The following is a 17034-nucleotide window of genomic DNA, read 5'->3' as shown; positions in this document are numbered from 1 at the left end:
GCCATGAAAGGAACCATATGGAATAGTTTTAGGGGTATTCTCTTGTAAAAGTAAATTGTAGAACATTTGAAAAATAGAGAATAAGATAAGAATAAAATTATAGTGTACCACAGCCCTTCACTAAGAAATAAGTATTGATAATATTTGCCTGGAATTGTAAGTTCGTGTGTACATATGTGAAAGAGCTCACATTTTATGTATGGTTTTATACTGTTCACAGTGGTTTGCATATTGATTCATGATACATTTTCAGATTTTTTTTTTATGTCAGAGACTTTGTAAAATTTAGATTTTTTTTGGATGTGTAAATTGTTCAATCCTGCATTTTATGATACTTAAGGATTTATTGGCACTTTGTTTCCAAGACTGTGTTTCTAATTAACCCTAGGACAAATAAGAAGATTCTTCAGCCACAAGTCTTAATGAAATACTAAAATAAACTACCTTGTATTAAGGTAACTTGTAAAGATCCATTTCCTTTTTTTAGTACATAAATCCCATTAAGGGTAGGAATTATGCTTCATAATCTTTATATTTCTTAAAATCTGAACAATTTTAAAAAAAATTTATTTGGCTGCGCCAGGTCTCAGTTTTGGCATGTGGGATCTTTAGTTGTGGCATATGGGATCTTTAGTTGTGGCATATGGGATCTAGTTCCCTGACGAGGGATCGAACCTGGGCCCCCTGCATTGGGAGTGCGGAGTCTTAGCCACTGGACCATCAGGGAAGCCCCTGAACAATTGTTTTTTAGAATAATCATTAAATGATTTTTAAGTAAACATATAAAAAGTATAAATGATTAGGGAATTGATATTGAGGCATTTTAAATCAACATTATGGTACTTATGGATAATAGTGGTAAATTAGCCTGTTGAATTTCAAAATAGCTGATCTGAAAATCCAGGTGATGAGAGAGAACTATAAAATGTTAGAGTAGTGAGGATCAGGATCATTGAGGGGTAAGGATGATGTCTTGTTAAATATGACTGTCCAGAAGTACTACGAATTTCCAGTGAAAGAACTGTACCCTCCAACTGTGTCTATATTTTCAAGTATCTGTTGCTGATTTTCAACTTTGCTTACAGTTTTAAGCTATATTAATATACAGGAATTCCTCAAGTTCAACTGGTAAAATTTTTAGATACTAATATTATCTTACTCTTACAAGCTCAGAGAAAAAATATAAGGGAAAATTCAGTATTTGAATAGCTTTTTCTCTACACTATATTTAAGTGTAAGTAATTAAGCAACCAGATTCAATACATAAAATAGATTACTAAAATTGTTTAAGAATAAATGTAAAACATTTATATTCATATATTCTTGACATAGCTCTGTGTTTAAAACTTTTATATGATATAGAGCTTCAGTTTTTGATGGACAAGTATCCTTATACATTTTAATGAGAGAAGAAATATAGAAAAAATTGTAATAATTCTTCCCAGTTCTTCATTTTCTAAAATCATCTTTCCTTGTCTAGTAGTTTACATTTTTATAAGAATTTATACATAGATCTTATTATATTATACACTTCCAAATGTTGAATATTAATGAAAGCAGTTCCATCAGGAATTCTCAATGCTTCATTATTTCAGTTCAGAAAAGAGTTTAGAATTCAATCTTGTACAAAATGTTAGCCATAGGTAAAGTAATTGGACATTAATTTTTTAAATGTTAGCTTTTGTAACCTGGTTAGTGCCTGAGTTCTAGGCTGTTAATTTTCCTAATATGACACCTGGTACATGAGAATTAATAACGGTAAAATAGCAATTTTTATAAAAGTATGAAGTAGAATACTCTTAAAATTGCTTTTACTTAACCACACATTATTATAAAATCTGCCCCGATCACTATCTATATTACTTTTTATAGTTTTGGATAAACATCATAAACACCATGTTCATTTCAGAATTGCAATCTAAATTTTAGATACGTAATTTCAAATATTGTGTTCTTTGTTTGGAAATAAGTGATTTGGCCCTCATATGACAAACAAAAATCATTTGGGTAAAATAAGACAGATTTTGAGCAAACGAGTTAATGATTTGAGTGAATTGAATTACGCACATGCATTTAGTTCCTTAGTAAATAACATTATAAGCCACTTGGATTTTTTTTTTCCTCATTAGGAAAGGCTAAAATCTTCATTTTCTTTTTTTACATCAGCAAAACTCGAGTTGGAATTATCAAGTATGGTACTAGAAATACTAACAGCATAAAAAAGACTCTACAGCAATTTTCAAACTTGAGTGGACATAAGAATTTCCCCAGTGTTTAGCTGCACAATGGATGATTCTTTCCTGGGTACCAGTCCCAGGAAATAATGATTTTATCAAACTCCCAAAGTGGATCTGAGGCAAGTAGGCCCTTGACCACATGATGAGAAAAGAATGAAGTTGCAATGGGACAGTGTGGCTGTTACTAAGTGCTGTAATGGAGTTGAGGACTTCTACAGAGGCCCCCCAGTATTTTGATCACTTGCAATTGTTTGATCTCTATACAGAACTCATGTTTACTGTGAGCATATGCCCCGATAGACCTTGGATCGCTTCTGCAGGTGGTAGGAGACATACTTTGCTCTGTCTGCTATTTCCCTTCTGGTCAAGAATGGTCACAGGAGGATGCAGACATCAGGAAGGGGTGGGGGACTATATGCTTGCTGGTATTGCTTTCAGCGAATGAGCAGAAATTCATTCTCCTCTTTGTTTCAGTATGTCCATGTATTCTAGTTTTCTAGCCATTTCTAAGATATTTTACAATGCCCACAGAAGAATGTGAATTTTAAGATAAACTTTCCACAGAGGGTTTTGCTAAAGGTATGTTCTTACTCAGTTATATTCTTATATTGTGACCTCATATGTAATTCTGCACATAATAAAACTGTTGAAAGACATTAGTGTCTTTCTGATAAACACTTGCCAGTATAATTAAGTTGCACGATTCCACTAAAGATTGAGGACATGGAGTGTATTTACTGTGTTCTTGGTTTATATACTTCACTAATAGTGACAAAAACGCATTCATTTTCATGAAAGGAATTCAGAAAGAAAATTATAAACTATTTGGTCATTGCTCTCAAGCCATGATTAGCCATGGCTAATTAATCATGGCTCTTTTTTCCTACCATTGCCACCATCCTGTGTTTTGTAAAGAAGAGGTAGAGATGGGAAGTGAGGGAGACAAAGAAACAAGGGAATGCCAACACAGTTTTCTCCTGCTCAGAACGAGGACAGCAAAATTAGATTTGCCAGTGAAACTGAAGTCAATTCTCTTTTTAATCTGATCAACTGATCATGTGCTTCTGTCCACTGAAAAGCCCAAGGAAAGGACTGCAGTTTTATTTCATTTTCTCAGTAACATTGCCTGCAGTGTGCTTTGATACCCAAACCAGAGTTGGCAGTAGATGATGTGGATTTAAGCCCGCCTCTGTGACCTACCATTAGTGTGACCTTGGGCAACTCTCTCAAACTTTCTAACTTGTGTCTTCTCAAAAACAAGTTTAAAATTTTGTTTTTGACTTAAATTGAGTTGAAATACTTTTCTTAAAACTGTAACACTATAAATAGCAAAAAACATAATATTCATGTGAATGCACTTTGTATATTATTACAATTGAATGGAATTTCAGTGTACGTTACTTTGAAATGTGGCACATTTACAATCAAGCGTTGTTACCTGATTAGTTGCGAGGCTCCCCTGTAGCTGCCTTGAAGCCCCTCTGGCTTGGGTCAGCGAATTCTTTCCTGCTCGGGTTCCAGCTGCCAATAACGAAACTGAGTTTGGTGCGAGCAAGACAAGCTTTTTTTTTTTTAACATCTTTATTGGAGTATAATTGCTTTACAATGGTGTGTTAGTTTCTGCTTTATAACAAAGTGAATCAGTTATACATATGTTCCCATATCTCTTCCCTCTTGCATCTTTTATTCAATGGCTTGAATGGGAACGGAGAAGGGGAGCTCATGCTCTAAAGGCACCTTCTCCCCTTTAGAGAGAGGGGAGGGGAGTCAGGGAATTTTAAGGGGTAGGAGGCAGACAGGTCATCAGGGCTTTAGAAAAGGGGTGGAGATTTCCTGGGGGTAGCTGGGGGCCGCTGGGCGCGCACAGGCTTCCAAGTTACTTCCGTGTGTAAACACGGCATCTGTTGTGCCTGGCAGAGCACAAATCCCTCCTTTGGGCAGAGATCGTAGCATGGTAATGAAGCAAAGGTAACTTTCAGACACCTTCAGGTTCCATCTGTGCAGGCACGGCCCTGTGGTCAAGTCAGAGCTGGTTCCGGGCGGTTGACCACTGTATATCTCTCAAAGCATATATCTCTCAACGTACAGCTGCAAAACATCTCTGCCAAACACCAGGTACTTTTGAAACAAACACAGAGGTAAATCAGGGAAAGTGTCCTTTAGCTCTCAGGGGTTGGTATGGAAACACAGAGAGAAATGAAGTCTAGGAAAGCAGTGACTTGCAGCCTGCTTTGCCCACTATATTGAATCTAGCCAGTTCAGTCTGGTTTTGTCACTGGTCTTTGTGGCATCCTGTTGATAAAACACAACTAGACTGTATGGTTAAAAACAGTTTCTGCGCTTGGGGGCTGGGTTGCTTAACATGGGTGACAAAGCCACTTTTCAGTAAAAAAACGTCAGGGACTTGTATTGAGGATGGAGTTGGGGATGGAACAGTAAATATCCTTCTTCAATGCTTAAGTTATTACACAACTGAGAAATAAGACAAAAGGAATAAAGCAGGGCCTCCCTGGTGGCGCAGTGGTTGAGAGTCCGCCTGCCGATGCAGGGGATACGGGTTCGTGCCCCGGTCTGGGAGGATCCCATATGCCGCGGAGCGGCTGGGCCCGTGAGCCATGGCCGCTGAGCCTGCGCGTCCGGAGCCTGTGCTCCGCAACGGGAGAGGCCACAACAGTGAGAGGCCCGCGTACGGAAAAAAAAAAAAAAAAAAAAAAAGAATAAAGCAGAGGGGAAATCGAATATTGTCTTTATTATTGATAAAATTTGCATTGGCTAATGTGGTGTATATCTAACTTGCTTTTGTATAAGCCACAAAGAATATAAGGATATCACTGCATGGAGAAAAAGTAACTTGTAGTCTCATGTTTCCAAGATATATTTTCTTAATTAGTAACCTAGTTAGGGTTAATGAAATGAGCATATTCTTTTCTACTCTTTCTTCTTTTACTCAAAGTAGATCCATAGTTCAGGCCTTTTCTTCAAAGCAACTGGACAGTGAGAGATACTGCCCAAAGTTCTGCCATCTGGGAGAATTTCCTTTCACCATTCTCTTCCAGGGACGACCATGGGTTCCAGGGTTGTAATGCAATAACCATTCACTTTGGCCTAGTGCTGATATATTTTCAGACCCAAGGCACGTAGTATTTGGTTTAGTTTACTATTTTGAGGTTTAACAGTTCCAGAGACATACTTTTTCCCTTCCTCCCAAAATATCCTCATTCTCTGTAAGGATTCTGCCATTTGCTATGTATATGTATTGCCACATACATTCCAGGCTTTAAAAACCCACAGGATATCTCTATGGGCCCACTGGAACCATGATTAGATACACCCCCAAGGCAAGAAGTTATTTATCATTACACCTGACTTCCATAAATTCCCTTTTACCAGTGTGCTGTTGGGCATTTTGGGTCCATGAAAATGGTAGTATACATGGCTGCAAGTCTCTGGGGAATGCTTGGGAAAAGATTTGTTGTATACATGTTTAGCAGCACAGAAGAAGAATCCTTTCTCACAGGGACTTGGTCTTCCCTAAGTTAAAGGGCTCTGAGTCTATAAACCAGATAGGAGGCTGTGAATCTCCACAATTGCAACTTAAGTCAGTTTCTGCACTCAAACCTAGAATGGTTTTGTTTATAAAGGTGAAATCGAACCTTCATAGGCTATGCAGATATTTTATTCCTAAGGACCCTCAGATCAATTAGTTACCATAACAGATCCCTGCAGTGAAAAACGCTTTGGTTACTTAAATTGCCTGTAATAATGAAGTGCTGCCATTTATTCTCTACCAATCCAGACTTCATTATTCCCCCACTGACATCAAAAAGTTCAATCTGGAGGTCCAGTTCTCATCATTGTCTACAGGCTACAGAGGACAGACAGTACAGAGCTTCTCGTGATTGAATTTCTTAATGCTTAGTGAAGGGAATGTCAGAATACTCTAGAGCAAGGGTCAGCAAACTATAGCCAACACGCAGAATCCAGCTGGTGGCATATTTGTGTAGAGCCTGTAAGCTAAGGATAGTTTTTACACTTTAAAGAGTTATAAGAAAAGAAAAAGAAGAGGAGGAGAAGAAAAAGAAGGAAGAAAAGAAGGAAGGAAGGAAGAGGGAGAAAGAAAGAAGAGGTGAAAGAAGAAAGAAAGGAAGGAAGAAAGAAAGGGACAAAGAAAGAAAGTGAAGATATCCTATGTGGCCCACAAAGCCTAAAGTATTTATTATCTAGCCCTTTACAGAAAAAATATGCCTCCTTGACCTCTTCTCACCATCATGGTAGGCAAGTTCTAGCATTGTCATCACATTGATTGTAGGCCATTACAGAGTCCAAGCTTTAATTATACATTCTATCGACTGTTAATGCCACTCAGGTACTTGAGATAACACATTACATTCTGACTCCTGTATGAATATTGATATTCATATATCAATATGAATATTGATATATCAATATATAAATATATCAAATATCAATATGAATATCAATATTCATATTGATGAGTTCAGTTGGATTCAGTCCTCTGTTTTGCCCTCCTTGGTCTAATAACTCTTAAAATCCATTCCATACATACTTTCCAGACTCATGCTGATATATATTGGCAAGGCCCTGTAATAATTTCTGTGTTTGAAATAGTTTCTCTAGAATATTCCTTTCATTTATGGGATCTAACTTTAGTTACTGATATTAAAGGCAATCAGTGAGGGATGCTGGCATGGTTACTGAGAAAAGTTGACATAGCTTGTAAGGCAATTGCCTCAAGTGAAGTTCCGGAAAACTTTTAATTTTATTTTGTTTTTGTTTATTTGTTTTTACAAGGAGTACAGGTTCACTTGGTTAAAAAAGATCCAGGGACATTTGGAGGGTTTTGCCTGCTACTGGAATTGTAGCTCTGTCTTTGTGTGAATGCATGCTCTCTAGGACAGAGACGCCAAATACCAGCCCCCTCCATACCTGTAATCCCTATTGCCACCACAGACACTCTATCTCCTAAAACTTTCCCCTCCATTGACACTCCATCCAATTATACCATTATATCATTGTGGTGCTTTTGCATGCCATAAATTGCCAGCGTACTGTTTTCCCTTGATGAGGGCTTGCTTGTGTTCTCCACAACTAGGAAAGCAATCCAATTCCAAAATCCATCTTATAGAGTCTGTTTCCTGCGGTCACTCCTAGTACCTGTATTTATTAGGATCCCAGCAAGAAACAGTGCCACCATCAAAGATTTTTTAACTGAAAAAATTTAATAAAGTGATTATTTATTAAGATGTGCAGGGCTGAAGAACCCAAAGAGGGATAGTGAAGCATTTGAAGAATAAGCAAGGAGTCCTTTACTCTGCCAGTGAGGGAAGTGGAGGAAAGATGGTTGCTAGAGATGCATGAAAATTGGAACCACGGAAGAAAGGCCATGGAAGAGCCACAAAAGAAAATGGCCACTGCTAAAATTAGAATGGGGGAGTGAGTGACAGGACCAATAAATAACCCTATCATTCCTTTCTCTCACCTTCTGGTGTTCTGATGGTGCTTTCCATTGGAGTGGGCATGGGAGCCTGGGTGATGGAATCCATAGGGAAGAAATCAGTCTGGAGAGATCACAGAAAATATTCAGGTCCTAAGGAGATCATTCTTTTTTTTTGCAATATTTTTTTAAATAAATTTATTTATTTTTGGCTGCGTTGGGTCTTCGTTGCTGCATGCGGGCTTTCTCCAGTTGCGGCAAGAGGGGCCCACTCTTCACTGCGGTGTGCGGGTCTCTCATTGCGGTGGCTTCTCTTGTTGCGGAGCATGGGCTCTAGGCGCGCGGGCCTCAGTAGTTGTGGCACGTGGGCTCAGCAGCTGTAGCTCGCGGAGCCTCCAGAGCGCAGGCTCAGCAGTTGTGGTGCACGGGCCTAGTTGTTCTGTGGCATGCGGCATGTGGGATCCTCCCGGACCTGGGCTCAAATCTGTGTCCCCTGCATTGGCAGGTGGATTCCTAACCACTGAGCCACCAGGGAAGTCCCAGGAGATCATTCTTGAGTGTGAATTGGAGAAATGAGAAGCCCCTAAGATACTGTGTGAGATGATACTACTCCCATATTTAATTGATTCTGATAATGTGTTTTTGTTTTAGGCTAGTCAAATTCTCTGAAATCAGAATTCATCTTACAATTTGTAATATATCATAGTTTATTTGATCACAGTATTCTTTTCTTAGAGGAATATCAAAAAATAGGCTGCCTTATGGTCAGTGTTGTCCAATTCAGTAATCTATAATGGCAGTAAAAGGAGGGAGAGGGTATGGACATTGCAGAAATAGAGTTCCATAAATTTGAACTAAGTAAGTTTGAAACATATTAAAACCTCCTTACAGATCTAGTATCTTTTATGTTTATAATTCTTTAAATGAACTATTAACAATTTGTATTAGTGATAAAAAGTGATAGAGGTGGGAGCTGAACATTTGTAGTTTATATATGAAGGTGTAGGAGGTCTTTGCAAAATAATCCTGTAACAGTTCACGCCATGCTTTCTCTACAGAAAAGAAGAAAAAAAAATTCTCTTTCAAGGTTGTTCTGTGAAGCATAGAAGCATTTATTTGCATCTGAAAAGGAAAAAGAAAGGGGAAGGTCTGCATTTGTATAAAAATAATTTTTGCTGGTCGTTGTTCTTCACCGTAGCTGAAAAGTGTAATCTTAAAATGTGTTGGTACCTTCCTGTATTTGAAAAGAAGAACTAAGTTAATTAACATGTATGTTTATAGAGATTTCCCCTAAAGAAGACCCTAAGAAATGGACATGAGTACAAGCAGTTTATTTAAAGATGAGTCCATGAAGCACTAGTGACAGAATTGGGAATGTGAGACAAGAAAGGGAGAAAAGCCGATACTGTGTATTTTAATAAGCAGAATAATGTGATGAGCAGTTATAATTCAATACCACTGGGAATCCTCTAATTACTGTGTAGAACAAACCTCAGAATTGTCCCACTGAGGGATGGGGAAGCTGACCTGTTTACACTTTGACTTCCATCCCTCATTGACTGAGGGTTGCCTCCCAGCCCTCCGTGCACTAAATCCCCAGCACTTCTGAGCTGCCAGGCAGACACACGGGCTGAGGAAGCTCCCTCAGCTCCAGAGAAAGTCCTCAGGCAGCAGAGCAGAGGTTGGAAGTGGTCAGCGTGCTTAATAGCTGAGCATCAAGCTGAAGCTAGTGGGCCAGGAAGATGTGGGTTGTGTATCAGCAGTATCTGCTACACAGAAATATACAGAAAACACCTGGTACTTTTTGCCACTATGAATAAGTGAAATTAATCAACTTTCCTGGAGGAGAAATATGAGTTATAGTGTATTATGCTCCCTTAATACCTTTGGAAAATCCTCAGTTTTGTTCCCCTGTTGTACTAGTTAGAGTACAAATTAGAGTGTAAGACCAATTCAGTTATATTTACTATATAATTTGAGTAATGATATATATTTGTGTGTGATTAGATGAAGATTAATGTTCATGTTTTCACTACTGAGTCCGTTATGGCTATAACTCATTTCTTTGTAATTTTGTTTCTTCTGCACTTTGGTTACCAGTTGGCAAAATATAATATTGAAAACGTGCATCATGCCATCTTTCTCCATTATGCACAAACATGGGTAAGAGGTGGGATCTTATTCAAAAAGAAGAAAATCTGCCAATCTGAGCTGTGCATATATAATAGGAAGGATTTGGATATATGGCCAGTCTCATTCTTTTGGCAATATGTAGTATAATTCATTCTCAGAGCAAAAACAGTTCTTGATATCAGTTATTAATACACATTTTCTTCAAGCTTGGAGATTTGTTCAGTATTTTGTAAGATAAATAAATAAGGCATCATTATGGAATCTGAAAGAACACTTTATAGTAGTTAGATCTATTTTGCTCCTACCATTGTAGTATAAGCTGTCCTTTACGTTGCTAGACTTGAGATTTACATTGTAAATAATTTATTTGCAGACCTTAATGGCATCTTTAATAACGATTTCCCTTGATCTTGATGACGCTTTCCAGGAATGAACATTCCGTGCTTCTATATTTCAGGTTCTTCCTTTATTGTTTCATTTCACAGCCTATAAAATCTGGCCAACATTAATGACAGTAACCCTCCTTAAACAAGCAGAATAATGATTTAGGTTTGATTTAGTTTAAGTGTATAAAGCAAGTGCATTGCAAGGCCAGTAGGCTCCTCTTGAGAAATCATAGAGAACTATTGTTGAGTCTACAATGTAAATGTTACTCAAGGCCAAGCCATTTTCTAGAATAAGGCCCCTTTATTAATTTTTTGTATTTTGACCCAACATGCTTTCATACAAAAAGATTGGAAGGTAACATAAAGACTAATTACTATCTTCATAACCGTGACAAGTTAATCAATGTGATCATCAGTAAAATAAAAATAACAAGGCCAACTCCATACAGTTTTATGAATATTAAATGAAGTAGTGCATGTTAAGTGCTTAGGAACATACCTGGTACATGGAACATCTCAATAAATAATATCTGAGAAAATTAAAGAGTAAAAGCCTGAGATCATTTAATCCATAGAAAAGAAAGGGCTGACATTTAATGCTAGTCTTAGTTTCTGAAAACTGTCAGAGTTTACTAAGTACAAGTCAAATATAAATTTTAAAGGAAGGCACAATTTCAGCACAAGAAAAAATGGCCATAGAGTATGTGAGAGACTTCCTGTCTAATTTTCTTGGGAAGTTTTGAAAGATAGGTTATGATTGTCTTTAGAATTGATTTCCTATGGTTGTCTTCCTATGGTAGTGTGATATCCAACCATATAATGTGGCAGTATTCATCCTGTACTTCAATACATCCTCATAGCCTAATGTATAATTTTATTGATTTAAGTTTTAGAGTCAGGAAGGAAGTTCTGTGAGTTCTTCATAGACAATGATACTCTTGGAGTATATGGTTTATTTCCTCTTTTTTCCTTGATGGGAAACCAGAGTCCTAGTGAGCTTTCACATACTTTGCATACTTGATATTAACTCGTAGGCTGCTTCATAGAGACTAATCTAGTTCATATCACTGCAAAGAATCTATTTTAATCTTTTAGATAATGTTACTGTGGCCTCTACTGTTAAAGGTTAAAAGTACAGACTGTAGGGTCAGACTGCCTGCGTTGGAGTCCTGATTCCGGTACTGATTCAGTTTTCCCATCTGTAAAATAAGAGTAACATTAGTACCTTAAAAGGGTAAATTTTGAGAATTAAGTGAAATAATATGTATAAAACAACAAGAGTCCTAGTTTATTTTAAGCACTCAATAGTTTATTATTAGTTTTATATTTACCCTAATTATTTTATGACTAAACAGCAGCTTACTCTGGCTGTATGGAATATAAGGAAAACTCTTCCTCTGTTGTTCCTCAAACATAAAAATACTGAATTATGACACTATATTTGTGTTTGTTCAATAACTATTTATTTAGCATTGAAGCTAGGTGAAACACTACATAGAGAATAGCAGAAATATGCTGATGATTCCTACACAACTCGTGTATGATTCCCATATGTTTTCTGCCAGATATTTTTTTCTCATTCTGTATATGTAAATCTATTTTTAAATTTTTGTTGAATATCTGTTCAAAAAATTGTGCTAGGCATTGTGTAGGAATCAGTGAGTTGAAAGAGGCAGCATCTTCCTTGGGGATATTATTTATATCATGAGAAAAGATATAGATAATTCAATAAAAATGAAAAAGCTCTCAAAATCATTGTGGTGGTAATTGGTACATCAGTGGTCTAGAAAATATATGCTCTATATCCAGAGTGAGAAAGATAAGTGTGGAATATAAGAGTTTTGGTGTTTTGTTCTTTGTACTCATGATAATACCTTACAAACTAAATTTTTAAGAATGATTACTTTGTTTTATACAGTAATACAATTTTACAACAAAAATATAAGCTGTATGGAAGAGTAAGAAAAAGGAAATCATACCTCTCTCAAAATTTTATCTCTCATATACAACTGTTGCTAACAGTCAATGGAACTATGGTGTATTTTCAGTAGATGGGCAGGGTTATTTAAAAGTGAGAAATACTCTATGTGCTCTTTTTTTAATAACATAACTTATTTTAAAGTAATATAAAGTAAAACCAAAGGACGTTCATTTTCAGATAAAAATTTTTTTACTCGGAATACTTTCCAAGTTTATTATTGCTTAAGAAAAATGATGATACAAAAAATAGTAGAAGAATTGAGTCACTTTTTATTCAAATTTAGGCAGTGTTAAATAGCTGAATTCTATGAGAGATGATGTTAGTGTTTTATACTTTCTCCTCCACAAATACTCAGTTTTCCCATTCTATGGATACTTTCATTTCATCAAGATTTTTAACATTTGCATTTTGTAGTGCCATCATAATCCCCTTGATTCTTAGTCTTTGATCCATATGTATATGTATTCAACTTACCATGTGTTCTTTTTTCCAAAGTTTTTACATTTTCATTTTGCTTACTTTGGTTCTTCTATTTGCTGACTGGGTTTTTTTTCTTTATTTAAATTTTGATTATAGTTACACAGGCATATTGAACAATGATAAAACACCTATAATGAAAAGCAGCAGTTCTCTGCTCCCCCCCTCCCCAAACACAATTCCATTCCCTATGGGAACCTTAAGAACCTCATTATTTCAAATTTTGTTGTTGTTCTATTCCATGTTTCTAAAAGATGCATTTATACTACTATCTCTTGATTTACTAATTCTATTACCTGTTGTTTTCTGTAATATGCTGGATAAAGATTTCAATCTATTAGTCTATCAGACTCTTTCCTTATTCTCTAGTATATTTAAATCTCAACTTGTAGTTAAATCATTAGTCATATTTTACATTATTATGATTGTCTTAGTCCATTTAGGCTGCTTTAACAGGATACCATAGACTTGGTGGCCTAAACAATAAAATATTTATTTCTCACAGTTCTGGAAGCTGAGGTCACAGTGCCAGCAGGTCAAATTCTGGTGAGGTCCCTCTTCTGGGTTGCAGATTGCTGACTTCCTTCTGTGACCTCACGTGGCAGGAAGTGCAAGGGACCTCTCTGGAGCCTCTTTTATAGGGGCACTAGTTCCATTCACGAGGGCTCCACCTTCATGACCTCATCACCTCCCATTGGCCCACCTCCTAATACCATCACACTGGAGGTTATGATTTCAACATATGGAATTTGGGGGAGGACATAAATATCCAGTCCATACAATGATTATGTACACATTCACACTGTTGATCCAAATAGTATATAATGCTCCTGCTTTCTTTTTTGTTTTGTTTTGCTTTGTTTTTCTGCAATTAATTTTTCTTCTTTCTTTTGTATTTTACATGTAAAAGATTATAATGTACCTATCTTTAATTTTTTTCAAAATGTCCAGTCAGAACTGTCAAACTTCTGTTAGCATTTTTTCTCAAATTTTCAAATATATGATACAATCTTACGATTGTTTTATTTTCTCTGGATCTCCCTCCCAAAATGCTCTGTTCATCTATTATAAGTCCCTATGCCTCTTGAATAGCTACCATCCTTAAACTTCCTTTTTTCTTCTGCTATTTTAATTTACTTTTTAATTGCCATATAATTTACATGCACAATCTAAGTTATACAGATGAACAGATTTTTATATATGTATACTTTGTGTAACAACCACTCAGATCAAGATATAGAACATTTTCAGAACCTCAGCAGGCTCCCTTTTATCTGCTTCCATTCATTAATCCCACTCCCAAATATTCTGATCTGTATTGCCATGAATTATTTTTCTATTTTTGAACTTTTAATAAATACAGTCCTTCAGTATATACTTTTTCTTCTTTCAGTCAACATTATATCTTTGGATTCATCCATGTTGCATGTAGCAGTGGTTCATTCTTTTTTTATTGCTGTGCAATATTCTGTAGTATGAATACACTATAAAATTATTTTTGTAAGAGCGGTTTTATAATTTATTATAATATGCCTTTGAAAGTGCTCTGAAAAAATCTACCAACCTAGTATTTTTCTCCTCTTGAATGACTTGCTTTTCTTTCCTAGATATATGTAGAGGTTTTATAATAATCGTTAAACCAAGTGAAATTTAATCAAGATGTTTTCTCTAACAATTTTTCCATAGAATTGCTTCATTTTTCTTCTGTATTTTAAGGATTTTAAAAATTATATTTTAAAACTTTTAATGCATCTTTTGTTCTCTTCTACTTCAGGTTTTTGGATTATCTTTATATTGAATCTTTTCCTTTTTTGGCTCTTACCCATATATATCAGATTTTTCACCAATTGCTTTAATTTTGTTCTCTCTTTTTGTGTTTACTATGAAAATATGAAGCTTTACTTTGAGGCCAGAAATGAAAATATTATCTGTGTCTAATCTAGTCATTGCTTTTTCTAATTTATTATCTGAGCAATGGTATTGCTTTGGCTCTCAACTTGTCTTTTTATCTATTTGTTATACCCTTTCAAATGATTCTTTTAAAAATATCAAATCAATATGTCTTTAAACTTTGGTTTTATTTAATCAGTGGTTTTTTAATACTGTGAAGGACTGTTCTTGTGTTTTTCTTCCCTGCTTATGATTTCTGCTAGTCTTTTCATGCTGTGTAACTTTCATTATTATGATGATCATATTATTATTGTTAATTTTGTCATCATCATCTCTTTCAATAACTATGAATTTGTATTGCTAATCCTTTCATCTTGCTCATGATTCTCTTAGCTCAGTCTAGGCTTTCTATTTGCTTAATATTGTGTGGGTAAATTATTCCTTAAATTCCCCTCCCTAATGCTACTTTTAATTTTCCATCCAAGCTATAGTTTGAGAGACAAAATCTACATTCCAGTCAGTTTTTATGGCCTGAGAGAAAAGAGGAGGAGAAGAAGATCTGTCCGTGTGACTCTCAAGTTGGAGGTGGTGGATTGTAGTCTCTAATGAGACCCTGTCCGCAAGGCCCCTCTCCAATGCCTAGGGATGCTCTTGAGTTCCTGTGCAATTTGACTGGCTTTACTGACTCAGCTTTGAGCCTTGGCTTGTTTAGGATTCAGCCTTTCCTGCTTCTGCAGACACCCCCGATCAGTTTCCAGCTGGGGAAGAGATTCATGACCACCCTGGTGGTTTTGGTGGTTTAAAAGTTTTTCATCAGTGCTGGTTTAGGGTGTGAGATAGGTTTAGGATTAGTACTGCCTCACCAGAACCTCCGATTTATTTCATCAACAACAACTTTTTAGTTTATGGCATGAGATGATACCCCCTTTATTTGGTTTTTGCTATTGAATTTTTTTCTTTAAAAATTTTTTTATTTTGGTGGTTTTCTGGGCATGGAGTTATGTAATCTCTCTTGATGTACCCATCTTTACCTGGAAGAAGGATTTTAAAGTCATTTAATGTAAATTGTCTTATTTCTTCTCAGAATAATCCGATTCATTAGGTAGGGCTTATTTTTTTTTTAAACCTTCATTTAGTTGGTGAAGAAATGATGGCTGAAAGGAATTAAGTACCATAATCTAGGTAAAATTTTGTGGTTACTGGCAGAGCCATGCCTAGTAGCCCAGCATCCCTAATCCCACAGAATATTCTTTCCATTCTATCTCAAGGTCTCTGATTTATTTCTGTTGAGCTTCCTAGATTAACATTTGTGCATTGAGCACAGTGTACCCTTGCACAGAGCATGAACTCTGTGTTGCATCTGAAGGATTACTTTACTCCCATAAGATTCTGATGGGGACAATATGAATTATATTATTGGTCTCTGGTATCAGCAAATTAATGTATTCCCTAAAGAGTACATTTAATTCTTTGAAAAATAATAATATAACCTGCTGTTAGCATGTCAAATATAAGAAAATTAATTTATTATTTTCTCCTTTCCAGAAAATGCAAAAGACATCATCATGATATATGAAGAAGATGCTGAAGAATGGGCTTTGTACTTGAGAGAGGTTTTTTCACATGTTGTGAAAAGGGAAGCAATCCTGTTATATCACTTGGAGAATTATTCTCTTCGGGATTTGGAATTGCTAAGTTTAAACTCTTACAAGTGTAAACTTTTGATATTATCAAATAGCCTGCTTCAAAACCTATCTTCAAAGAAATGTCAGTTTCTAGAAAACATACTGCATTCACCAGAAAGTGTGGTTACTCTGCTGTGTGGGATGAAGAGTTCAGATCATCTTTACAAATTATTAAATATCTCTGGAGGCAGATGGGAGATCTCAACTGAGCAGGAGCCTGAAGACTACATCTCTGTAATCCAGAGTATCATATTCAGAGGTAGTGTTGCCAAACCTTATTTGTTTGTTTTTATTTACTTATTTTTATAATTAGAAATCTGAAGTTTTTTGAATCAATGAATATCTGATGTTGGGATTAACAAAAGAAAAATGAAAGCCAACTTTATTTAATGGTATGTTACACTTTCCTCAAAATGCATGAAGGTTCTTAATTTTTAGCTTTATTCCAGTCAAGGCTTATCAGTTGTTCAAAAAATGGTTTAAAATTATATTTCTTAGGGCAACCTGTATGAGATCATACTTGGTAGAACAAATATGGTATGCTAGGTTATATGTCAGTTTGGTTCTGGAAGCTGATTTCTTAGTTAAGTAGTGAGGCTTGAGTCAATGTTGTCTACCCTACTATTGGTACCACTCAGTAGCAGTCCAAGGTTTGAAGGTCTGAGTTATTATAGAACTGTAGAATTTCCCTTGTGCTGATAATTGTATGATATCATTACTGTGGTATGATATACTGTTATTTTCATTAATTTTAAATAACAAATTTAGTTTTAATCATTGAAGCATTGCG

At 35.9% G+C, this 17034-nt stretch overlaps 1 protein-coding gene across 7 annotated transcripts in view; it reads left to right on the top strand.

Moving 5' to 3' along the window:
- The window catches only part of BANK1 (B cell scaffold protein with ankyrin repeats 1), a 322904-nt gene that overhangs the window by 19614 nt on the left and 286256 nt on the right, over window positions 1-17034 (top strand). For all 7 annotated transcript variants that reach the window (XM_082602768.1, XM_082602766.1, XM_082602765.1 and 4 more), the window contains exon 2: window positions 16105-16503. In XM_082602768.1, the coding sequence (XP_082458894.1) occupies window positions 16125-16503 (379 nt within the window). In that variant the 5' untranslated portion in view covers window positions 16105-16124. The remainder of the gene's footprint in view (window positions 1-16104; window positions 16504-17034) is intronic.

The sequence above is a fragment of the Mesoplodon mirus genome (assembly GCF_964341445.2).
Source record: "Mesoplodon mirus genome assembly, chromosome: 2".
Lineage (NCBI taxonomy): Eukaryota > Metazoa > Chordata > Mammalia > Artiodactyla > Ziphiidae > Mesoplodon > Mesoplodon mirus.
This window is presented reverse-complemented; position numbering and strand designations above follow the sequence as displayed.